The sequence below is a fragment of the Eretmochelys imbricata genome, chromosome 1, assembly GCF_965152235.1.
Source record: "Eretmochelys imbricata isolate rEreImb1 chromosome 1, rEreImb1.hap1, whole genome shotgun sequence".
Taxonomy (NCBI): Eukaryota; Metazoa; Chordata; order Testudines; family Cheloniidae; genus Eretmochelys; species Eretmochelys imbricata.
Genome location: NC_135572.1, coordinates 231,166,765 through 231,193,889, shown reverse-complemented (window position 1 = coordinate 231,193,889; position 27,125 = coordinate 231,166,765). Strand labels below are relative to the sequence as shown.

Sequence of the window (27,125 nt, the reverse complement as noted above, 5' to 3'; positions counted from 1 at the left end):
AAGAGGAAATCATCACTCAGTGGCAAACATATGCTGCTTACACAGTGTGTTGGATGCTGTGGAGACCATGAGCATGCACTGTTCTTCCCTAAGGTATGGCTGGGGAGTGGTGACAGGTTGCCAGAAAAAATGACAGCCAGTCAGAAAGAAACCTTAAAAGTCCTTGATCCCCTGTGCTTCCAGCTGACAGCTCACAAAGGAAACATGGAACTAAGAAACAGAACAAAGATATTGGGCCAAATACTAAATCTTCTCACCAGGATTAAGGTGTCAAATATAAAGGGAAGGGGTTAAGAAGATCTGATACAGTACTATAAAATCCTCTTACCTGTAAAGGGTTAAGAAGCTCAAGTAACCTAGCTCACACCTGACCCAAATGACCAGTCAGGGGACAACATACTTTCAGATCTGGAAGGAGGGGGAAACGCTTGTGTCTGTCTGTGTGATACCTTTGCCAGAAACAGATGAAGGATGCAAGCCCTTCAACTCCTGTAAAGTTATTAAGTAATCTAGCTAGAAAACGCATTAGGTTTTCTTTGTTTTGGCTTGTGAAATTCACTGTGCTGGAGGAAATGTGTATTCCTGTTTGTGTCTTTTTGTAACTTAAGGCTTTGCCTAGAGGGATTCTCTATGTTTTGAATCGGATTACCCTGTAAAGTATTTACCATCCTGATTTTACAGAGGTGATTCTTTTACCTTTTCTTTAAAGAAAATTCTTCTTTTAAGAACCTGATTGATTTTTCCTTGTTCTTAAGATCCAAGGGTTTGTGTTTGTGTTCACCTGTACCAGTTAGTGAGGATATTATTCTCAAGCCTTCCCCAGGAAAGGGGGTGTAGGGCTTGGGGGAATAGGACTCCAAGTGGTCCTTTTGATGTTTTGTCTAAATCACTCGGTGGTGGTAGCATACTGTTCAAGGACAAGGCGGAATTTGTGCCTTGGGAAAGTTTTTAACCTAAGCTGGTAAAAATAAGCTTAGGGGGTCTTTCATGCAGGTCCCCACATCCGTACCCTAGAGTTCAGAGTGGGGAGGGAACCCTGACAGGAGGTGTCATAAATATAAAGGGAAGGGTAAACCCCTTTAAAATCCCTCCTGGCCAGAGGAAAACTCCTCTCATCTGTAAAGGGTTAAGAAGCTAAAGGTAACCTCACTGGTACCTGACCAAAATGACCAATGAGGAGACAAGATACTTTCAAAAGCTGGGAGGAGGGAGAAAAACGGGTCTGTGTGTCTGACTATATGCTGCTTTTGTTGGGGATAGACCAGGAATGGAGTCTTGGAACTTTTAGTAAGTAATCTAGCTAAGTATGTGTTAGATTATGATTTCTTTAAATGGCTGAGAAAAGAATTGTGCTGAATAGAATAACTATTTCTGGCTGTATATTTTTTTTGTAACTTAAGGTTTTGCCTAGAGGGATTCTCTATGTTTTGAATCTAATTACCCTGTAAGGTATCTACCATCCTGATTTTACAGAGGGGATTTCTTTACTTCTATTTACTCCTATTTCTATTAAAAGTCTTCTTGTAAGAAAACTGAATGCTTTTTCATTGTTCTCCAATCCAAGGGTTTGGGTCTGTGGTCACCTATGGAAATTGGTGAGGCTTTTTATCCAACATTTCCCAGGAAAAAGTGTAGGGAGGATTGTTCATTGTTCTTAAGATCCAAGGGTCTGGGTCTGTAGTCACCTAGGCAAATTGGTGAGGCTTTTTACCAAACCTTGTCCAGGAAGTGGGGTGCAAGGTTTTGGGAAGTATTTTGGGGGGGAAAGATGTTTCCAACCAGTAATTGTTTGGTGGTGGTAGCGGCCAATCCAAGGACAAAGGGTGGAACATTTTGTACTTTGGAGAAGTTTTTGACCTAAGCTGGTAAAGATAAGCGTAGGAGGTTTTCATGCAGGTCCCCACATCTGTACCCTAGTGTTCAGAGTGGGGAAGGAACCTTGACAGGAGGGAAATAAGACTATCCACAAAAAATGAATATTGCAAGATGGGATGTGGGAGAGAGAAACCAATTCAGAATTTGTCTCTCCCCTCCACCTCCTATAATCACTTCTTATGGTCCCTCACTCAACCCCATATTAAATCAATGGTGCTAGAGTAGCAGGATACAAGACAGGTTGCCGAGAAGGATAGAGACTCATTTGCACCATGTATCAATTTCTTGCTATACTCTTAATTTAAGCACTCAAATAGTTGAGACTGGCTAAAAGACATGTCCCATGTTATACGTTAAACAAAGAACTTTTCTGTGGTGGGTGGGAAGAACTATGTAATTATATTAGAGGCTGTATAGCACATAGGCTGCCCAAGCTCATTAACTGATATCCCTGAGAGCATTTTTTTCAAGATGGTGTCTATCAATAGGTTTATTCCCAGCCTGAATTTATGAACATCAGTATTATGGTGAAAGACTGTCTTGTTTCGTGACCCCACATATTCATGCCTTCAGGGAGGAGGAAGAAGAGGATATAGGAAATGTACTCAGTGCTAATGAAGATTAAGAATTCTGGGCTAATATTTCCATTCCCACTGATGGGGGCGGGGCGGGGGGGGAAATATGTAACAAACATTGTGCCAGTTTCATGGGGTAGAAAGCACATCACTATGCTCCCCACTTGTGGGCGAAGTCTGAGGCAGCCTGAAAGTAGTAGAGGGTAGAGCCTGACAACTTTGCAGAGCCTGAAAATCTGTAAGACATTTTGGAACAAAATGCAAATACCCCATAGATCTTGCTATATCCCTAAACAAACAACGGCCAACTCTGAGCTTTCCAAGCACACCCGTTGCCCTTGTAGCACAAAGTGGCTCATGAATCCACAGTCATGCTGGGGGAACCACTGGCAGCATTTTTCTTCAGGCAGTAGGAAATGGATATTTATTATAAGGCATGATCTCAGAACACAGCTGTTCTAACATGTCCTACCTGATTGATAACCCCATAAATATGTCAATACATTACCACCATAATCAGAGCTTTTCAGAAGCTACATTGCAAGTATGTTGCAGAGCCACTATTACCCCTTTTCGTGTACTCTTAGCCATACTTGTGTTTAGCTCCCTCCAGGTTGTCCAAAGAGGGATACATACTTCTCTAGCTTTCTGAATAACCAGCTCTCTGCTCCTTCCAGATTTTTAATACATGCAGAGACATTGGCTTCCTAGACTTAACATATACACAAATTTTCAAGACAATAGCTGTGTATGGAAAAGTTCAATTATTTCAGGCAATTTACTATGGGCCCATTTGTACAATCCTTACTCAAGTCTAACTCCTACTGACTTCAGTCCTCTAAATATAGGGCTATAAGCACTGTTTCTCTGAGATGACCTTTTTGTAGACTCATGGTATTGTATTTTTTCATGTTTTTCATTCCAGTCAAGAATAGTTAGAATTTTTCTGTGATCTTTTGATAATCATCCATTTCCTGCCTTCTTCTTGTACTTACCTTTTGAGTTTAATCTGCAATTGAAAACTCTTTGGAAGGAGAATGGTTTGGATTGATAGCACTATAATTTTGTTTAGGTGAAAAAAACTGATCATTTTGCTGCTTTCTTCAAGGCCAGACGAATATTAAGCATGTCATTTGAAGCAATAGGAAAAAAGGGAAAGTATATAAATAAGTTTATGACGACAAGAAATTAACTCTCTCTTTCAGTTAAACTAAAACTCTGCTGATTCACCAGCTTCAATCATGAAAACCTGAGGTTTCATTTGGTTAAATTATGAGTACATTATAACCTGATGCTGGTGAAATTAAAATATCCACATTTGTTTTCATGCACTTTTTGGATAGTTCTTTTGGATCTGTATTATAGCAGTACCCTGTTCCTCCAAAATATCTTGATGCATGAAAATGTCTCTCACTAATACAGCAACACAAAAGAGATGGGGATAACTGGCAGCTCTCCTGTTATTTTTAAATTTCTGAACAAAAAATATCCACAAAAGTCCACATAATTCATTACGGATGAAGGTTGCCACAAGTTGACTTGTGAACCCTTGTGCTCGGTTTTGGCCTGCTGATTACACTTTAGACACACCTGCTATAAAAAGACATGGAATTCTGACATTTTATCATGTACTGCATCAAGAAGCGTAAACACCACTTCAGATATTACAGCCTTCCTCAATCCAGGCAACAAGTTTTGTTTTTTTTTAATTTAACCTAGAATCTGTTAATAGCCAGAGCTTCCGTAGTTATTTTCAAAGTTGGTCTGTCTGTCAGGTCTTGATATTCTTTTGGCCTTACCCAATCTAGTGCATGCATTGGTAAAGACATATGGAAATTGATTCTAGTGGTATGATAGAGCAACATTTTATGCCACTATTTTCAAATGACACATGACTTATTAACTTGGTGGTTAAAAATCTTCTCTCTTTACATATATCTGTATTCACAGTTATCAGAAGTATTTAATGTTGTGATGGATTTGGAGCTGCCCTGTAGTAATTTATTAATACTGTATGTTGGCCTGGTTACTAGTATAAAGAAAAGGAGTACTTGTGGCACCTTACAGCATTGGATGCATTTGATGAAGTGAGCTGTAGCTTATGCTTATGCTGTAATAAATGTGTAAGTCTCTAAGGTGCCACAGGTCCTTTTCTTTTTGTGAATACAGACTAACATGGCTGAGACTCTGAAACCTGTCGTTACTAGTATAGTGTCTTTTATATGACTATATTGGTTTATCTCAGGAGAGGTCTTTCTGGACAACAGGCAGGAAAAAGAAGAATCGCTCCACAAAGCTTACTACCAGCAAACATTTAGCTCCCAAGGAGCAATGCAAGAGCTTTGATGATTCTGTCTTTGGTTCGCAAGAACTTTGATGATTCTGTCTTTGGTTCTCCAGTCAACCTACAAAGCTAGGTTTGATGAGGAAAAGCCAAAGCCCAAGAACAGCAGAGATGCCTAGGCCACCATCATGCAGTACTCTCACTGATCGCACTCTAGCTACATTAGACATGCATGTAGACTGTTTTAAAATCCTTCTTCTCTAATGCTTTGTCCCTACTGCTATATAAAACTTTTGTCTTAAGAAAGCTGTTCAGTCACTACATACCACTACTCCCAAAGGGAAGAAATGCAGGTGTCCATACTCAGACTCACTGGATAAGCTTGGTGGATACGCAGACTACTACAGCCCATGTCCAGGTCTAAGAGTGGGAGAACTGCAAATTTCCTTGCTGGAATAAGTAAATGTATGAAGCATGGCACTGGAGGATGTGCACTCAGACACACCTCAAAGGAGATGGTGCAGCTAACCCTGTAACTATGAAATATATTTTAAGAATTTAGACTACCTAACACTTTAAAAAGCACTACTACCCAATGTTCATTTCAATCAAACATAGGGCTTGACTTTCACCTGCAGTTCAAATAAATGGGAGTTGCAAGAGCTCAGCACCACTGAAAATCAGGTGTACAATTCTTTGAATATTCATCAACAGTTTGTCTTTAAAACAATACAGTAGGTGTTTGCTTCATTTATTTCATGCAAAAAATATTGAAAGTATCTATGGACATATATAAGTTTACTTAAATCATTTTGACCTGAAGCAACAAAATTTGTCAAAGCTGCTAGTGATCCAAACAAGTTCTATGGAAGTTCTCCTCTGCATATTTTAATGTTGATGCTTCTAGAAAACTTGGCACAAACAACCGAGAGCAGATCTAAATAGAAGGGACTAACTTGGAAAACATTGCCATGAAGAAACAATTCGATTCAACTAAGAACCACCATACGCATACTACCAAAGAAAAAGAAGTGACTGTCCATAAGAAAACAAAGTGAAACTCTAATTCACCACCACTTATGAATGTAATTGGTTTAAAGTGAGCAGAAATGAGAAAGGCAGGTCCTCTTCGAAAATTAAAGTTGTCAGAGTCTCAGGTTCATCCTATGGCACCAGTTGGTTGACTATCTTCAAGCTAAACACTAATGCATTTCACATCAATGCTGAGGAATGGAAAATCCATAGTACACATGCTAAGGACTGAAAATGAAGGCCTGGACAATAGAGTTCTAAAATGACATAACTGAACATTGCTAGCAGGACAGAAAACTGGAAAATAATTTAACTTACATCTGACTCAGACCTGCATTTAACCAGAACTACTTTAAACTATATTTTTAGGGAAAAACAAAGATTTCTGGAAAAAGAATTTCTGTGCCCTTCTAGCATTACTGCTGTGGCTGCTCCAAAGGAGCTCTATAGAATGTGACCTGCCAATTTTGCACTTGTTCTGATGAGCCACATTTCTATAAGCAAAGATTCCATTCATTGATCACTGTCTTAAGAAAAAGCAACTGACGGATGCTGCAATGTATGAAATACCTTAAGGAATCACACAAGTATTTAGGAGTAGCCATTTTCAGACCCCACAGAAGCAGCATCACCTGTGGCCACAGACAGGGGGTGTGGTATGGCCTTGATACAAAGAAGTATTTCTCCTCACAAAAAGCTATTAGGATTTGAAATAGTCTATCAAAGGGAGGGTAAGTCATGGCCTAAGCGTATTCAAGGGAAGAACTGTTCTGTTAGCACCCCACAACACACTCTTGGGTATCCCTACTGATTTAGGAGATGACTGGATATACAGGTAGTAACTGTGGCTAGAAAGGTTTTCTTCTTTCTGCATTGAGTAAGACGTGTCCAACCTTTTCTTTTCAGTGCAGACTTTTCTGTGGTTATTCACAACCTTCTCAGCTCAAAATTAAACTCACTTTGCATACTATTTATCTGTTAGGACCGCTTGGAAGCTGAAAGTTAGTGCAGAACACTGGTGCCTGCTTATTAAATTGTGCTTTGATGCAGGGAGCACATTGCACTCTGCTCTGTAATCTGCACTGCTTCTAATAAGTTTTTTTTTTTTGGTTGAGTTCAAGGTGTTCATCTTCATGTATAAAACAGTAGGCATCTGGGGCATATCTATGTGACAGATTGCCTTTCTCCCTGTATACTAGATTTGCAGTCAGCCAAGGCACTCAAGCTGTAGCTCCCTCAGGTTAAAAGAAAAATTCTTGCCCAGGGAGTATAATACAGTAGCCTGCCCTCTGCCTTCTGAATCTCTCTAGGGTGCCACAACTTATATAGCGACTAGATGTATCATATCACCATATGATATTTTAATATCAATTTCATTTCTGAGCAATAGCTGTTCACCCCATAAGGGAAAAGTGCAAATCTTTTCCAAGCTCAATTTATTGCACTTCCTATACCCACCAGATGCCAAGGGGGATGCCAGGACAATTTTTCCAGATGCTGGGAGGGCCTAGTGTTTGTATCCAAGAACAGCTCTCTCAAAACCAAAAATCAGTGTGAATTTGGTTCAAGCCTCTTACTGGGAGAAACTAGATCCTCCCTGTTCTGAGTGGGTCACTGGGAAGCAGTACTATGAGGCTCATAGTATTTAGCAGTTATATTATATGGTTCCCTAATGCTCTCAGACAAACTACAGTCTTCTATATCAGAAACATTCAATTCATGCAGAGTCAGGCAGTGCAGGTTAGTGTTCTGTACAATATTAAACCACAGCTAGGCAAATCAGTTTATCCTTGTACCCTAACATTTCCCCTGCGGGTTTGGGGACAGAATAGGCCCACTGCTCTTCCTGCATGTCGTAAGAGGCAACAAAAAGGGGGCTTCCTGGAGAGGAATGGGCTCCACCAGGTTATAAATTTGTCCAAGACAACAGATGAGCAAGTCAACCATGTCCATACCGGATTGGTTGCAGCCCGGGTTAGTAATGACCGTGCCATCTGTCTCCAACCAGGATGGATGCAACACGTGTGCTACTGGTATAACCCCAACCAAGAGGATCTGTGGAAGAGATAACATCACCATAGCCACATGGAATGTAAGGACATTGAGACAAATAGGGAGGTTGAAAGAATTCGTGTATGAAATGGAACAATACACCTGGCACTGGGTCACATGAAGATCTTCTGACGGCCAAGAAGAAGGCGTTTGACAGAGTACGGCATGAAGCTCTCTGAGCAACCATGAAGAATTACAATGTTGGTCATAAGCTTATTCTTACCATTAAACAACTGTATACCAAGGCCAGCAGCGTAGGTCTCGTCAGTGGCACAATAGGAGAGTGGATTCACACCACTGTTGGAGTCCAGCAAGGCTGCCTTCTTTTGCCCACACAGTTCAACATCAACTTGGAGCATGTAATGACTGATGCCCTAGAAGATCACTTATGCACAGTCAGCATTGGGGGGGCGAACAATCTCAAACCTTCGGTTCGCTGATGACATTGACGGCCTGGCAAGCAGCAAAAATGAACTTGCCAACCTTGTGAAATGATTGGATGAAACCTCCACAAAATACAGCATGGAAAATCGGTGCAGAGAAAATCAAGCCAATGACAAACAAATGTGATGGGATCAGCTCACATATCACTGTCTGGACAAGAGCTGGAGACAGTGAAACAGTTCAATTATTTGGGGGCAGTCATCACTGATGAAGGATCAAAGGCAGAAATACTGGCAAGAACTGTGAAAACAGCAGCCACAGTGGCAATTTGGAGGAATTAGAATATCTCCCTGGAATCCAAACTGAAACTGCTGCACACATTGGTCATCTCCATTTTTCTGTATGTGTGTGAGACAGATCCTTACAGCAGAACTTGAACGGAAAATACAGGTAGTAGAGATGAGATGCCCAGGATTTTACAGAAGTATCTCCTACTTCGACCAGGTCACTAATGAAGAGGTCTACAACATCACCACCCAGTGCACTAGGTCATATGAAGATCTCCTGACGAACATGAAGTGCAAGCTGAAGTGGTACGGCCATGTAATAAGATCATCTGGCCTATCCAAGATCATCCTCCAAGGGACAGTACAGGGGAAGAGAAGAAGAGGTAGACAGAAGAAGAGATGGATTGACAACATAAAAGAGTGGACAGGAATGGACTTTGCATAGACTCAATCACAATCATGAGGGTGGAGACAATTGGTTGATTACTCATCAACGACCAATGCGGTTATGGGAGTGATGATGATAAACCCTAACATTAAAAGCAATTTTACACTGTTGTCACTCTAAGTCCTAAGTGACCCCTTTCTATGAAATATTAGCCCTCTAATCCTTAAATTTTTCCATTCTATTACAATCAAAACTTTCAGTAATAAATTCAAAGTTCATATCATCTGCATTAAAAATTTATCATAAAGATCATTGTCATAGTTATGAACAGTTATCTTTTTGCCCAGAAATGCTCTTTTCAGAAATGATTAATTTGCTATATTGCAAGATGACTATTTTTTATTGGGTGGTCTTCCAAAATTCGCTTCGAAGTAACTGTTCACTCAAAGCAAAAGTCAGAATAGAAAGATAAAAATATTTTCTGTGTCAAGAAGTCGTGAGCTTCTAAGCAACTAAATAGTTCATCAGAATCACTCATGGTAATGCTTCAATTTTGAAGAAAAATAAAATATTAAAATACCTTCAACATGTGATAGTGATGCTACCCAGGAATAAAATCTGAAGTTGTAAACTCCAGCTACCAAATATAGATAGCTCATAACAGTTGTAACTCAAGCCTAAGGAATTGTATCCTCTATTTCATTTTACTTTAACCAGTTTTGCTTCTCAAGAGTGGTCTTACAGGCACAAACTATTGTATATGGGGGGTTTTGTTTTGTTTTTTGGGGGGGTTGTTTTATTTTGATTTGTTTTTGAGTTCCATTCCAAATGCTATCAAAAGTATAAAGGAAGCATGGCAGAAGTAACAACTTAGTTTAAGAGTTCAAGGTATTCCTCTGAGCACGACCTTAGGAAGAATAATGATTTGAAAACATACAATATCCAGTGCAACAAGCATACTATGAGAAATGTCAATGTATAGTCTGAACTGTGGGCCTTAATTACTGCTGCTACATTCTATGAAACTTTATTTTAAAAAAAGGGGTGCGGTGAGAAAAATCAGCTTTTTTCTGTACATCTTTTCCCATCACTTCTGATCACTAAACAATGAGTGTGTATTATATATGTTGGACAAGCCTCTCTCAGGTCCCATGCTTTTATATATCAAAGTCAGTCACCCATTGCTTAAGAATCCAGGTGCATTTACACCAACATAAATTAATATACTAATCATACTTCAAACATTAAACTTCCACATTTCTAGGCTGGAAAAGAAGACATATCCCGAATTTACAACTAACCCAATAAAAAGTATGAATGCAAAGACAACATCTACACTCAACAGCCAGACTCATTCTTAAATGCATCATCCCTCCCAAAAAACCCTCTCTCTGAAAAAGGTTAACAGAGGGGGGATTTCTTCATAGACTAAGTCCAGGAGGGGCCACTTTGATCATCTAGTCTATCCTCCTGTGTAGCACAGATCATACAAGTCCCAAAAATTATTCCCAGAACATATATTTTAGAAAAACATCCAATCTTGATTTAAAAATAGTCAGTGATGGAGAATCCACCATGACCTTTGGTAATTTGTTCCATATGTATCCATGACCCTGGGTAACTGGACCATTCCTTTTCAGAGACAACAGGGAAGAAAATTTCACAATCCTCCCCTATCATTGGGCAGAGATCTTCCATTATGATGCCCCAATCGAGTGTCTATGACATCACGCAGTTTGCTATACTGAAGACAATCTGATGTCTCCCACACTGGATTGGGGCATCACTGAACAAATCAGGCAGGAATAAGAGGCTGATGATAAAGAGGAGAACTTCTATTTATGCACAAAAAGAAATGAGGGCAGGAGGAAAGGAAAGGAAAAGGAGAAAGAAGATATCTTCTAATTAGGTTTAGGTAGAATTATGTATTCTTTGGTATTAAATATTTGGTTTAGATTCAGTTAATATATAAATCCAGCTCCAGCCAAAATATTCACAATGGCCAATATCTACCAGTCCTGCTCACTGGCTGCTACTTTTTTCTACTTGCTGTGCCAGCTCCCAAGAAAGTCAGATTCACCAAAAACCAGAGGCAAGCTGAAAGGTAATTTGAACCATTATCAGATAGATTATTAAACTTGTTAAAGTCTGCTCTCATTTTGTAATGGCTGCTTAAGTTTTGTAAAAGACCATCTGTACCAAGTATACCCAAGACATGGACACCAAAGAACTTGAGTGCAGGTGGACATTTGGAGAAAGGAACTAGGGAAACAGAGGTACATAAATGGCAATGGGGTGCAAATCTGAGCCAGCTTAATTACACACAAAACATGTACTGTCACATCAATAATCAGTCCCTCAAGACATATATGATGGTGTGTGTAGACACTGTTCCTTGTACCTGGTGATGCGGGACAGCTTGCAGCACAGATGGATAAAGATGATGACCAGGAAAGCTGTCGACCTGCATGCAAAAAACAGGGCCAGAAAAGGCCAGACAGGAAGCAGAGAATAAGCTAAACTAATGCTCAGCCAAAGCTCAAAGAAGATTAACATTCAGAGAGCAGTAGTGAGGATAAGGTGTGTCTCTCTCTCTGTTAGGGGTTAAGCTGAAAACAGGTATTTTATTACAGAACACTATAAAAAGTGAAGACCAACAGTAAATTCCAATCGACTCCTTCAATGCTGCTTTTGTTTTCATGTCACTCTTACCTACTTGATTTTTGCTTATTTTCCCCTATGGGAAAAGGGCTTTATATCACTGCTAGAAAAAATATTGCACATAAAAAATTGTTCTGAAACAAAATAACCTGTGAAAGAAAAGTAACAAGATATCGTTTTATAATACGTGATGTATTTTTTACCAGCATGAATACTTAACAAGAACTGACCCAATACAAACAGCAGGTTTTTGAGCCAAAGCAGGACTGGCTTTCTGATACATACACAGTGGTAATGGCAACAAAATGCAGTTTCTTTACATTTGTCCTGAAAATATTATGGCTTTATATTCTAAAATAGTAGCATCTTTACCCTTTACTGGACTCGGTCAAGGTTAGTATGGTAGATCATAACATTAGCTTACTGTGACAACTGTCCCATTTCATAAGCCTTAATGTAAGGATTCTAACCCCTTTTTCAGACTGTTTCCTCACATTATTTAAACGTATTAAGATTGAGAACAAACTTCCATGGTTTATAACCTACTACACATATATAGTGATAGGAGATAAAATGAGGTTACCAATTTGTTTACAGGGAGTAAGATTTTCAAGAGCACCTGAAAGTGACATAGGAGCCTAAGCCCAATTTTCAAACATGACTTAGGCTCCTTAGGCCCACAGACTTTCAGTGAGATTTAGAATAAGTCACTTGGACATTATTGAACATGTTACCCAATATGTACATTTTGGTTTTATTATTATTATTTAGTGTGGCTGGAATTTACAGTTTAAAAGAACATGTATCTGGGATCCTAGAAGAGCTTCTATACAGGAGAAAACTGTCAAGGCAGCTTGTGTGTAAAGGTCCAACACCAACCCCCACAGCACCCACCTAATTTAAGGGTATCTCAGTATAGTATGAAGGTAGTATAAATTGTGGTAAACTATACTAAAGCGAAAGCCCTTGTTTGCGACCAAACACTAATGTTATAAGCTGCCTACTAATATTTAGCTCAAAAGTTAGTCTGTCTAAAAAACTTTTTATACTATTGCACCTACTGCTCAATGTAGCTAGTATCTATAAAATAGGACTATAAAAAATTTCCAAGTGTGGGGCTGGGCCCAGCCAGCACATAGAATCATAGGACTGGAAGGAACCTTGAGAGGTCATCTAGTCCAGTCCCCTGTACTCAAGGCAGGGGTAAGTATTATCTAGATCAGTGGTTCTTAACCTTTACTGCAGCCTGCACCCCTTTGGTTCTCAAAATATGTTCTCGTACCCCTTATCAAAAATCATTGAAGTAGGTCAGTTCTTTAAACCTAGATATATCATAACTATAGAATGAAAGAGAATTATATATTTTAATTTCACAGTAAAATTAATAAACTTTAAAAAGTGTGTAATTTTTCATGTATCGGTTCATTGACTTCTGCTGTTTTTGTTCAATGATGTTCGAGAAACGAGTAACTTTTTTTGAAATAGCCAAACGCATGTCATCACTTGCATTTAGGCGGTTTCTGGCCTTTGTTTTGATGCGTAAGAGTGATAAAAATCCTATCTCACACAAGTATGTAGTCGCAAATGGCACGAGGATCTCCAGCGCTGTCTTCGCCAGTTGTGGAAACGGTGCTAGTTGAGCACACCACAAATTCTCAAACTCCATTGTCTCAAACTCCATTCGGATTCGGCCACTGGCTCATAATTCAATGATATCATCTTTCATCAAATCACTATCATTGATAGAATCCAGGTTAAAAAGAAATGGATCCAGTATCCATTTCTTTGACACATCAAGATCTCCAGTGGAAAAATATCCTTGGAAAGAGTCATTCAACTGTTGCAAATCCTTTGTCACTTCAGTTGTGATGGTCATTCCTTCACTTTCCGAAACAACTGTTCCTTCAAGAAAAGTAGTTGTACTTATGTGCCTGTGCTTAATTTGTGTTTTCGATGCTTTACAGTCTAAAAAATCTGGCATGTCTCGCACCTCCAGAAAGGGCATCTCGCACCTCCAGAGGGAGCATGCACCCCAGGTTAAGAACCACTGATCTAGACCATCCCTGACAGGTGTTTGTCTAACCTGCTTTTAAAAATCTCCAATGATGGAGATTCCACAACCTCCCTCTCAATTTATTCCGGTACTTAACCGCCCTGAAAGTTAGGTTTCAGAGTAGCAGCCATGTTAGTCTGTGTCCGCAGAAAGAAGAGGAGTACTTATGGCACCTTAGAGACTAACAAATTTATTTGAGCTAATGTCCAACCTAAACCTCCCTTGCTGCAATTTAACCCCATTGCTTCTTGTACTATCCTCAGAGGTTAAAACAAGATCTCCCTCCTCCTTGTAACAACCTTTTACGTACTTGAAAACTTATGTCCCCCTTCAGTCTTCTCTTTCCAGACTAAACAAACCAAATTTTTTCAATCTTCTCTCATAGATCATGTTTTCTAGACCTTTAATCATTTTTGTCGCTCTTCTCTGGATGCTCTCCAATTTGTCCACATCCTTCCTAGAATGTGACGCACCCAGAACTGGACACAATACTCCAGTTGAAGCCTAATCAGCGTAGGACAGAGGGGAAGAATTACTTCTCGTGTCTTGCTTACAACACTCCTGCTATATCCCAGAATGATGTTTTTTTTACAACAGCATTGCACTGTTGACTCATATTTAGCATGTGATCCACTATGACACCACAGATCCCTTTTCCCAGTACTCCTTCCTTGGCAGACATTTCCCATTTTGTATGTGTGCAACTGATTGTTCCTTCCTAAATGGAGTACTTTGCATTTGCCTTACTGAATTTCATCCAATTTACTTCAGACCATTTCTCCAAGTTGTCCAAATCATTTTGAATTTTAATCCTATCTTCCAAAGCACTTGCAACCCCTCCCAGCTTGGTATTGTCCGCAAAACTTTATAAAAGTGTACTCTCTATCCATTATCTAAATCACTGATGAAGATATTGAACAGAACCGGACCCAGAACAGAACCCTGCGGGACCCCACTCAATATGTCCTTCCAGCATGACTGTGAACCATGGATAAGTACCCTCTAGAAATGGTTTTCCAACAAGTTTTGCACCCACCTTTTAGTAGCTCCATCTAGGTTGCATTTCCCTAGTTTGTTTATGAGAAGGCCATGCGAGACAGTATCAAAAGCTTTACTAGAGTCAAGACATACCAGGTCTACCACTTCCCCCCTATCCACAAGGCTTGTTACCCTGTCAAAGAAAGCTATCAGGTTGGTTTGACATGATTTGTTCTTGACAAACCCATGCTGACTGTTACTTATCTTCTAGATGTTTGCAAATTGATTGCTTAATTATTTGCTCCATTATCTTTCCAGGGACAGAAATTAAGCTGACTGGTCTGCAATTCCCCGGTTTGTCCTTATTTCCCTTTTTATAGATTGGCACAACATTTGTCCTTTTCCAGTCCTCTGGAATCTTTCCTGTCTTCCATGACTTTTCAAAGATAATCGCTAATGGCTCAGATATCTTCTCAGTCAGCCCCTTTAGTACGCTAGGATGCATTTCATCAGGTCCTGGTGACTTGAAGACATCTAACTTGTTTAAGTAATTTTTAACTTGTTCTTTCCCTATTTTAGCCTCTTCTGAGCCTACCTCATTTTCACTGGTATTCACTCTGTTAGATATCCAACCACCACCACCAACCTTCTTGGTAAAAACCAAAACAAAGAAGTCATTAAGCATCTCTGCCATGTCCACATTTTCTGTTAGTGTTTCCCCCCCTCGCATTGAGTAATGGGCCTACCCTGTCCTTGATCTTTCTCTTGCTTCTAATGTATCTGGAGAATGTTTTCTTGTTACCCTTTATGTCTCTAGCTAGTTTGATGTCATTTTGTGCCTTGGCCTTTCTAATTTTGTCCCTACATACTTCTGCTACGTGCATTACTACATCTCAATCATTGCCTACTGGTTCTGCTACAGCACTCAACTGGTTACATAAAAAACTCTAGTGCCCAATAACCAGGCAATTTTAGAAAAGTATTTGTTAATGAATTAAATGGGACAGTCCTGATCATCTCCTCAAGTGAAATTCCTATTAATTCAATGGAAATTTTGCCTGAGTAAGGTCTGTAAGACTGGGCCCTAAAACACAACTCTCTCTTTAGTTCATCAAGTCACATATTCTCCATCTGCTGGAAGATAGAAAAAAGAGGCAGCAGTTCTCAAGCTAGGAAGTCCACTCACTAAGTAGTGATGTCACAAAGTTTTGCTTTATTTCCTGTCTCCATCTTGTGGTAGGAGATGATATTAATCCACCGCTTTGACTAGTGTTTTGGACATGGTCTTTGGAGCGATTAAAACAATTTCAGAAGATATGTAGCTGGGCATTGATGCTAATTTATTTAAAATCAGGAATGAAATTATTCCAAGTCTTCTCTTTTTGGAGAACACAGGAAGTGCCATATGAAAATCAGACCAATGGCCTACCTAGCCCAGGGGTTCTCAGATGTGCTTCTAATGAGAATATCTTAATAGAAAGATGGTCTCATGAATCTACTTATACCATGAGATTGTCTCTCTTCCTGTTTATAATGTGACCTACCTGCTGTTCCACTGGCACCTAAAGCACCACACTGTGGCAACTTACTTACAAGGTAAAGCAATTAGGAAAGCCTTTAACGTACTACTTTTAAAATATTTTAGCAGCTGGAAGGAGAGCAAGCACAAGTGACAAGCCGGCTCTTTTCAGTCCACCAGCAAGTGCTGCATGGATTGTTAATTGTTTACAGACCACAGATTGAGAACCAGTGATCTAAGCTAACATATAACCAAAAATGGCTAGTACAAGGTGTCAGGGAAAGTGCAAGAAGTTACATAATAGACAATTATAGAATAACTTGCCTGTAAGAAGTTTTAATTACAGCTGTTGGGCTTGTGTCCTAAAACTATAGGGATTTATATCCCTAATCATTGTTCATCTTATGTGGTTTGGGGTATTTTCATTATCCATCTAATCCTTTTTGAAGCACTCTAAGCTCTAATCCTCAATTATACATTGTGACCTTGAGTTCCACAGGTTAAGTATGTGGTGTAAAAAGCAGTTTCTTCTTTACTTTTCAATTTCCCTGGCAACCAACGCGGCTGATTACAGTGGGCTGGAGGGAGGAATGTCCACTTCCCCCCCACCCCACCAAATGTTTTTGCACGTACTCAGAGTTCCACAGGTCTTGGAAGGCCATGCATGGCCACTTTTAAGCAGAGGTCCCGTACTAAATCAATACAGATGCTGCCAAAGTCGTCTGGCTGCATGGTCAGAATGCCACTTATATGTGGCTTGACTGTCCCTCCATACAGACAGAAGGGCAGCCAGGCTAAATGATGTTGCAACTTGGCACATGGGAAGTCAGAGCACAGGAAAGTTGCCGAGAACTCAATTTCTGGCAGCAGTGGCTCATGTGCTCTGTGGGTAAGAGAGAGGGTAGACTCAGTGGAGCTAAGCAAGATCTGACTTCCCTGAGGAAGGGAGAAGCAGGGACTGGAACAGGCAGAGTGCCTGCCAGGAGGGGCAGGGATTGCAGCTTCCCTCACCCCTCTGCCCAAATATCTGAATTGGCACCACTGTTTGCAACCCCTTGTTCTAGTATTACAAGCTCAATATTAATCTCAAGTAGGCAGTGGCATATTCACTCTAAGCATAATATTAGACATATACAAAGAGTATGCTTTTAAAAAAAGAGAAATTCATGGTACTTTGTACCACATTCTGCTGTGAACATCTTAGGGATGGCCTACATCCACACCAGCTGAGATGTAAATTCTATTGCACACCAGTTGTACAGTAACTAGCCTTTGTGGACCCTGCTGGAAAACATTAAAAGTTCCCTATTGCATGCTAATGTAGTCCCATTTCAAACAGCACTACTTTAATGGACACTAGGGAAGTTTTACTGTGCACCAGCAGGGTGCACATGGGCCAGTTAGTGTGCAACATACTAGTGCACATTAGAATTTACACCTGAGCCTGTGTGGACTAAGGCGCCATCTAGACATGCTCTTAGATAAACTTCAGCAGGATATAACATCTGGTATCACAGGTAGCCAATTTAAATCAAACACTTAAAAAGCATGTTACACAGGAAATTAGACACTACTATTCACTTTAGTCTATCATCTTTTGTCCATATAAATGTACAGACGAAGTTACACGCTGACTTGCATACCACAGAATCATAATTCCTCACATATGTGGTGGGATGGCATGGCGTTTAAATGAGCACACAGAATGTAACTCCAAATCATTCAGGCATGCTGCATCTGAACACTGGCAGAAAGCAAATAATAAAATACACCCTTGAATTAGTATGAAGATGCTTCGAACCTACCTGATTGCTTGAACATCCTTGTAAGACCTAGTGGGCAAGAAGGGTGCAATGTATATATAAAGGCATTTTCTGTAGAATCACAAAATTTAAGATTACTGTAAAAAAGGTGTTCAAATACAAAATCAGCCTCAGATTTTTACAACACAAGCATAGACAAAATTATAATCCATATGAAATGATTTATGTTCTCTTTCTAGTTCCCAGTGAACATTAAATGCCCATATCACTGGAACTGAATTTGAATTGGAAGTGGCTGACAGGCAAGCTTGTTTGTAGAATCAGAAGAGAGGTCAAGGACTGATTGGACATGGAGACCTAAGTATCTGCTCTCGCCCAGATAGGATCCTCCAGAAGAGGATAGAGGAACATAAATGAAGCATGCACTGCTGGTGCTCTAGCTCTATCTACACAGAAAGCAGACTTAAATTTCCAGTGCTATCAATGCTGTACCTTTCAAAACGATTTTCCATGTAATTTTTGCCTGCTCATATTAACCTTCTGATTTAAAAAAAAAAGTTGCGTGACAATAATGCATATTGATTATACAATGGCATGACAACTGCAAAGACAAGAGCATGGACTACAGCAACAAGCTAATTCTATTCCAATAGCTTTACCTTCTAGATTTCTTATTATGCTATGCCCAGTCCCAATTTATCCCTTCTCATCCCAAAGGCCAGCAATGCATGGATGCAGCAGTGTGTTGAAGGACATCAAAGGACTGGTTTACAATATTAAAAACTACACACATCTGGCAAAAGGTGTCAGCTACGTATAGTTTAACTGCATGCATAGCCCAGGTTAAGTGGTGTTCATCCGGGCCAATGTTAGAGAGGTATGTTTAGGACTTGCTCCCATGAGGCATGTTTTTCTGAAATTGTGCTAAACATGGCCTGTTGTAGTTGTGATGGAATTGGAGCTGTTCTGTAATAATTTATTAATACTATATGTTGGCCTCGTTATTGGAATTTCTATTGTATGGGTTAAATCAATAGGGCCGTAAGGAAAAACAAAACAATAACTCAAGGTAAACCTCCCCTCAGCATATACTTGAGGGTTATTATGAGACACTGGCTCTGAGGACTCTGGCTTTGCCTCCTGCTGATCCTACCAGACTTGTTTAGTCCAGAAGTGCCCAGAGTCTGGGCACACAGACGAGGAAAAGAATTATGGCAGATTCAAAAGGGTGTGTGTGACATTCTATACCTTGGGAGAACGTTCTGGAACCCCCATATTCCTCATTTTTATATAATCATGGTCTTACATATAAAGCATGCCTTGTACGGTATCAGGGGAAAGGTTATGATCTGCTGAAAGTCATTTCTCCATACATACATATCATTAATGCATATGAAGTTATGAGAATTGTGTTGTATGGTTGTCACTAAAACATGCTGTAAACTGGGGAATCAGCCAGATATTAGCTCCCCAGAGGCAACAGCAAGGAAAGTAACCAATGCCCGGGCACGGTATCAATCAACCCATCAACAACCATTGCCCAGCAAGGGAGCTACAATGCAATGACTCATCTGCATGAGGCCACACCAGGGGAATTGCTCAACCTTGCCTGGAGACTGATCAATGCCCCCAGACATGCCTGGACTTATGTTTTCCAAGCACATGGACTGAGGGTATAAAACAGACACAGCGGCCACATGCGGGAACCTTCTCCTGCCCCCACCTACACTGCAAGCAACTAAGACACTGAGAAGAAGACAAGACTCCAATAGAGGAGATTGGCCCAGGTTTAAGGAAATGTGTGTATTAAGGACTGCATTACCCAGTGGTGAGAAAAACTGGGTAATCTAGATGTTGCCCAATCTAATAGGGTTGAGAGTTTAGACTGCCTGCTTATATTTTATTTCTTTTGGTAACTGACTTTTTGCGTATCCCTTAATATCACTTAAAATCTGAACTTCAGTCAATAAATTTGGTTTACGGTTTATCTTTACCAGTGAGTTTGTATGAAGTGTGTGGCAAATCTGCTCAGGTTTTGTCAAGGCTGGTGTATGTCTACTTTCCATTGCTGAAGTGGTGAACCAATTAATAAATCTGCACTGCCCATCTTGAGCAGTGCAAGACGGTATATTCCTGAGGTACAGTGCTGGGAGGATTTGGCTCTGGTGCCTTTCTCTGTGTGATTCAGGCAGCATTTATGCAATCTAGCTGGCTGTGGGGCTCCACATGCTGTTGTCCTGAGCTATCACAGCTCCTGGAGGGGTTTGCTGCTTCTCACAATGCTTTGCTAGTGACACACAGCCCAGGCTGGAGAGAGTTAAAGGGGCACAGTGGTCTCACAGTCGCAGGTTGCAACCCGGGGATCCCATCACAGTGTGTCTCTCTCAAAAGAGGGGGAAGTTGTTTGGGGGAACCAGACAAAGACACAGGTACCTGCTGTGCTGTCTGAAGAAGTTAGGTTTGCCTAGGTTACCATCAGGAAAGGGTAAGACTTCAGGTAAAATAGACGTGTATAGACTTCATGTTGTTTTAGAATCTTTTCTCTTATGCATTGTTCCTATAAATAAATAATTCCTTATGATTTTAAGAAGGCTCTTTTGTGATTGTATATCACTGACCACAGACTCCTCAAACAGGGAAAAAAAAACAGGTTCAGACATGCTGGGCAAGCATGGTGGATACACAGGGTTTATGCCTACACTGCAATTAAATACCCACAGCTGGCCCATGTCAGCTGACTCAGGCTCACAGGGCTCAGGCTGCAGGAAAGTTGCAGTGTAGGCATTCAGGCTCAGGCTGGAGTCTGAGCCCTGGGACCCTGAAAATGGAGGAGAATCCGAGAGCCTGGGTCCCAGCCCTGGCCTGAAAGTCTACCCCATAATTTTACAGTCCCACAGCCTGAGCTGAAGTCAGCTGACATGGGCCAGACATGGGTGTTTAATTGCAGTGTATACCTGCAGGATAACATAGCCCAGGGCCCGGTCTCAGAGTGGGACAACTGCATGATTCCATCATGGGATAGGTAAAGGCACAAGGCTTAATACCTGCAGGGGTACACTTAGAGGGCAGAAATGGAGCTAGCCCTGTAATAGTGACATATTGGTGGTAATAATGGCATTGTGACAGTGGGGAAGTTGCAATAAATGACAACAGCAATAAAACAAAAGGAATTGCTTATTCTTAGAGCTTCCAATTTTCAGTTTTAACCAACACACACCACTGATACAAGAGACAGACAGAAAGATGTTTATCCAACAAAACACCAGAATGAAGACACCAGCAATGGTTACCTGAATCCAAGGGCTTGTCTACACAGAGCAGCTGCACATTAACAGGTCAGTTTAAGATCCTGCTGGTGCGCAGTAAATGTTCTCTAGTGCTTTTTAACTTAGTTGAAACAGCACTACATTAAAGAGCACTTGGGAACATTACAAAGAGATTACTCATTACAGCATATACAAAGAAAGGCCCTGGAAATCCTGATTTTTTGACAGCTACATAAAAAAAACCCTCAAAAAGTGTTAAAAATAAACCCTGCAACATGAAATAAGCAGCTCTGAGAAACAGAAGCAGTAAAAACAAATCATGAGATAAAAAGATGCATCTCTGATCTTTAGGGAACCTAGACAGGCCGAACATCTTCAGACTTCTCAGCAGCATCTGAAGCCCTGTTGATGTAACCCAATATAGTTATACAGTAATCATCTCAATAACCAGGTCAATGTGCAGTATTCACAGAGCAGCTCCAATTCCATCACGGTAGTCTATGATTGTATTTCAACCTTGTGCAGCTAAAACTGCACAGAATCCATTGCTGACACTTCTGTGCCAGAAAATGAACTCATTGATGACCAGATCTTTTTCCAGCCCTGAGCAGCTCAAGAGGAATTTGAACAGGACTTCTCCAGAAGCAGAAAACCCAACATGACTACTGCATGCACAGTGTGTCCAAAGTAACCATTGAAAACGGTTCTGTGCTATAGAATACTGACATTCATTTCAACTTCAACAGGTATTCCTCTGCTCATTTAAATGCCACTCAATCATTTAGCAATTTGAACTATTCTTCTCACTCACTTTGTATCACATTATTCAAGGACATTTTGAATCCATTTGGAAATGCATTTTCAGGGTTGGAGTTACCATCTACAGCTTCTGAATACATTCAGAGAATCAGCTGTCCAAATTCAAAACACTGATTCTAATATAGCTGACTTTTTTAGGCTAGCAAAGAACGTGGATTGATTGTGTTAATTCAGCATTTCTGAAAAGATGATGTACAGTGAGCACATTCAGGGAAAATACAAGCCTATATTAGCTTTGAAACTGATCTTTCATTGATTTTTTGAAAAACAGGAGAAGAATTTGACCCTCAAATAAAACAATTAATAGTCAGTGAAAAGTCACTCAGCAGTTTCCTGGTTCTGCAGAGAGCTTCTTAGCACATACAAACTCTTAAAGTTACACACGAGAACATATCATGTAATAAAAATATATAGAGTTACTTCACATTATGAGATTCAGAACTGCCATTATAGTAAAAATGTTTATTTTGAAAGGAAGGACAGTTATTGTATCCGTTAAAGAAAATAAACCCCAAAATGTTTTCATTTTTCACTACTGTTATTATTCAAAGCATACAAATTGCCATGACATTAAAACAGGAAACATCTGAATTTTTGTTCATGTTGTGACTCAGAACACAAAACCAATTATGTTGCATTACAGTGCACTGTATCAATTATTTGCGGGTCTAATGCAATCTTTTGCATCACACTCCTGTAGAACAATTTAGCACTCACTAGCAGTTAATTATGAATTCAGGGAAAAAGCATTTTTACTATTAAGTCACAAATCTGCTTATCCTCTAGTGATTGGAAAGACTGGAAATTAAAATAAATCTCATTAGCCAACAGAATAATTATAGTATTTGTCTCAAAACTGAAGCAAGTCAAGACAAAAATTTTCTTATGAATGGATTGAATTAAAACCAAACTATTCTTACTTACAAGTCCCAATGATCCCTATAGTTATTATCTATTGAATTCCAGGGGAGGAGGGGGTAGAAAAGAAAGAATTTTCATGGGAAAGTACTCTCTCTTTTTCAAATTACATATATGACTTAATACTTAGCCATTAAAAGTTTAATTTGGAGATTTTTAAATGACATAGCAATTTACCTTCAAGTCTAAAATAACAGTTATGCACATTACTGCAAGGTAAAAAAAGATTAGTCCATTTTGAACTTTCAACACATTGTCCTCTGAGCTTCAAATGATGCAGATATTCAGCTTAATTACAGAGTCTGGAACCTAGCAGATTCTTATAATATTCAAGAATTTTTTTTTCTATAAATGCATTAGCTTTCTAGAAGCATCATCAAACAATCACTTCTCTGTAAGTTGAGGACACTGGGTCTTCAGCCTTGTACTTTACCATGTACTGGGGACATGAATACCCAGTGTAACACCACACACATTTACACGTTACAGCATATGAAGCATTCCATTTCGACCAGCATAGAAATTTTAAAGCTTATACTGATACTTTCTAGAGTCATTATGGCAGAAACAAACCTGTAACCAAGCTTTTCATTTAGGTTATTTTGTCTGTTACAAGAAAAAATTGAGTTTGATCCTAATTCTTTGCGAAGGAAAAGATTAGGTTTTTATGACAACACACCTGGTGTATGAAAGCCTCCCAAAATTATGAAGCATGTACTTAGAGTTATTTCTCCCTTAATACGCTCCTCAGTCAGCAGAGACTGGACTTTTTTTCCTTTTTTTATTGTGGCATTACTGTGGGAAAGCTCAAATGAAGTGAGTTTTGGATTTTGTTCTTTAGGTGCTGAGTTTTGTGGTCACCTTGATCTCTTCCTGGCACAAGCTCCTGATTTTTGGGCCAGTTGCTGAGTCAAGCACTCTTTTACACACACACACACCCCACCCCTCACCCTTAAGGCTGATAGGACCTTGCTCCAGTGAAATGTAGCCATTGTGAGAGGCCACTTTCACTCAGAGTGAAGAGGTCCCTAGTGTAACTTGGATCTCCCCATGAAGGGATTTGCAGATGATCATGGAAGCCCTACAAACAGGGCAGAGCACTGGAATGATGTGGTGTGAACAGCTGATGTTGCCAAACAGATGGGCCAAGGTATTCTGAATCAACTACAGGTCTTTGAGGTTGGCTGTTTCATACCTAGGTTCAGAAAATTACGATAATCAAGTCTTGACTCTTCCTGCTAGCTGCAGATGGAAAGGGTATTTTTCACTGCCGTGAAGGAGTAAGAAATTAAGGTGAATACTGAGTCTGCCAACTGACTGAGAGCAGCTGTCCTCAGTAAAAGGTGTTACTATAAAGCTGGGGAGGTCTGAAGTGCTCCCTTCTCCCCACCAGAAGGAGCAAAATGTATCCTACTTTTCATCCAGTTGCTGATCTACACAAAGCCATCGGACACTTGGGATATAGTGCTGTGTCTCTCATGTGACAATGATCTGAGCTGCAGGTTATCATTTTGTCATGGGCATTTTGGTTTTCGCTGTTTCAGAGTCTCCGAGTGTTTTCAATGAGAAATTGAAGCAAATGTGGGAGAACATAGGTCCCCATGGCATTGTTTAGGTTTTCAGCCAAGAACTAGAAATAAAAGCAATTTTCTGACCAGCTCTAACAATTACAGATTTTAGTCCCACTAATGCAATCTTTTTCATATCATGAGCTGAAGCTTGACTGGTAGGGCCCTAACCAATTCAGGGTCCATTTTGATCAATTTCACGGTCATAAGTAAGTTTCATGATTTCAGTTATTTAAATCTGAAATTTCACACTGTTGTAATTGTAACAGGCCTGACCCAAAAAGGAGCTGTGGGGTGGTCACGACGTTAATGTGTGTCGGGGGGGGGGGGGGAGGGTTGCAGTACTGCTACTCTTACTTCTGTGCTGCTACAGGTGGCGGGGCTGCCTTCAGAGCTAGGTAGTTGGAGAGCTGTTGCTGCTGGCAGGGAGCCCAGCTCTGAAGGCAGAGCTGCCGCCAGCAGCAGTAAGGATGGCATGGTATGGTGTTGCCACCCTGACTTCTGTGTTGCTGCCTGCAGAGCTGGGCCCTCAGTCAGCAGCTGCCACCCTCTGGCCGCCTGGCTCTGAAGGCAGAAGTGCAGAAGAAAGGATGGCATGGTATGGTGTTGCCACCCTTACTTCTGTGCTGTTGCTGGTGGGGTGCTGCCTTCAGAGCTGAGTGGCCAGACAACAGCCGCTGCTCTCTGGCAGCCCAGCTCTGAAGGCAGCAGTGCAGAAGTAAGGCTGTCAATACCATGATCATCCCCACCCCTAAAATAACCCTGCGACTCCCCTGCAACTTTTGGGTCAGAACCCCCAGTTTGAGAAACTCTGGTATCCCCTGTGAAATCGGTATAATATAGGGTAAAATCAATGGTCCATGACACTTTTCACTGACTGGGAAAGCTCCAGGATACTGGATGTACTTAGGGCAAACAGGAGACACTGCTCTTTGAGAATTAGCTTGCTCAGGAATGGAAATTAGTTCATTGGGTGTTTCTAAAACACTGGCTGGACTATGGTATGATTTATGGATAGGTGATACTTAGAGGTGGTTGGGGAAAAAGGGTTTTCCCCATAAAAAATCTCAAATGAAAAATCATTGTTAAAATATTTGTCAAAAAATTTCAGTTCCCTCCTAGAAAATTTTGAATGGATTAAAACAAAAACACCAAAATAAATTGACATTTTAAACTGAAACTAAACAAAAAATTGCCAGAATTGAAATTCTCTTATGAAAAATTTCAATTTTGACAAAATTGTATTTTCAGCAAGAAAACTTTCTGCATGAAAAAAAATTAGCCAGCTGTAATAGTACATTTTCTTCTCCAGAGGAGGAGTTGACAGTCTCATTTAACAGGGGTCTCCTCGTATGCTGGACTCTTATTAGCCCTGAAGAAATGCATGAGAATCACAGGTGGCAGCCTGGTTTTCCCATAGTGCTTCTAATGCTTCCTGTTGAGAGGATGGCTGAAATTCTGAGAAGAGAAGTATCATATTATTGGGCCTACATCCAATGTATGGATCCAAAAGACCATCTCAGATTTGGGTGGTATTTAGTAGAAGATGGCAGATAATTCTTCACAAAAGGGAGGTGCTGGTTTCTGGAGTGGAATGGAAAGTTTTTGTGTTAAGACAATTTATGGTCAATAGCACTAGGTCAGTGAAGTTTGATTTATTGGCTGCTATGGGAAAGGAGAGGTGGGATTTCTTTGCCTCTTCCATCGCTAGATCAAAGGCTCACAAGAATTTCAACTCTTCTGAGATTGCACATATTTTTTGCAAGTAACATTTGTTTGTTTCTTTCTGCTCTCAGCCTTCAGGAATGGTAATGAGTCTAGAATGCAGGGAGGTGGTAGATCGGGTGTGTTCCTTGTAATCCCTTCATCCATACCCAATCTGAAAATCAGATCCAGTGTGTGTGTAGGTCCAGAGATTACCAGTCAGACACAGTAAACGTGCAGATGAGGTTTGGGTTATTGTATCAAAAGGCACTGTCAACATGGATGTAGGAATATTCTGGTACACCAGTTCTTGAGAATTTCACAACCACATCAGAGAGCAAGTCGTTTAGTTCTCTTAGAAAACCTTGGGGTTCTGTTTTGTTTGTTTGTTTTTGTTTTCCAAGTACTGTAGATAAGCATGACATACATGTAGTACTCATATCTGAATATGCAGGCTAGCTACATTCTCACAGCATTTTGACCCAAGGTGGCATTTCTTGCATTTCAGACTAGACTGGAACAGGATGGCTAATCTCTCTCCCTCCTTGTCTTATACAGATCTAAATGCAATGAGTACCCCGTGTGCCTACATCACCATCCAGACAGAAATTCTGATACAGACCAAGTTAGGGAACATTTGTGAACAAAGGCTTCCTAATCAGGGGGCTTTGCATTCAACAACAGTGGTGGCTTGAGACCCTCGTGTTATTGATTTCATCTGTCAAGCTTGTTTTGAAATTGGTGTTGACCCCCAATATTTTAGGAACAGACTTTAGGCAGTTTGGGAATGATGGAAGATATAAGCCTGTGGCCTGACCTTTTGCTGTTCCCTATGTCAGGACAGGCTCTTCTTCCCGCTGGCAGGGGAATGGGGGCGGGGGGCGGGGTGCTTCCTGGGCTAAGATTTCAAAGCTTTGAGACCCAGAAAGTCTAGCTGTTTTCTGAATTCCTGGCTACAGGAAAGAGGCCCTACTGTGCTTCCTGTTTGCAGGACAGGCA

At 40.4% G+C, this 27,125-nt stretch overlaps 1 protein-coding gene across 1 annotated transcript in view; it reads right to left on the bottom strand.

The window, feature by feature from the left end:
- Positions 1-27,125, bottom strand: part of LOC144271558 (potassium voltage-gated channel subfamily KQT member 1-like) — a 449,329-nt gene that overhangs the window by 293,042 nt on the left and 129,162 nt on the right. Inside the window, exons 12-13 of the mRNA XM_077829000.1 lie at positions 26,563-26,581; positions 26,220-26,239 (exon numbers count right to left, since the gene is read on the bottom strand). Of these exons, the coding sequence (XP_077685126.1) occupies positions 26,220-26,239; positions 26,563-26,581 (39 nt within the window). The remainder of the gene's footprint in view (positions 1-26,219; positions 26,240-26,562; positions 26,582-27,125) is intronic.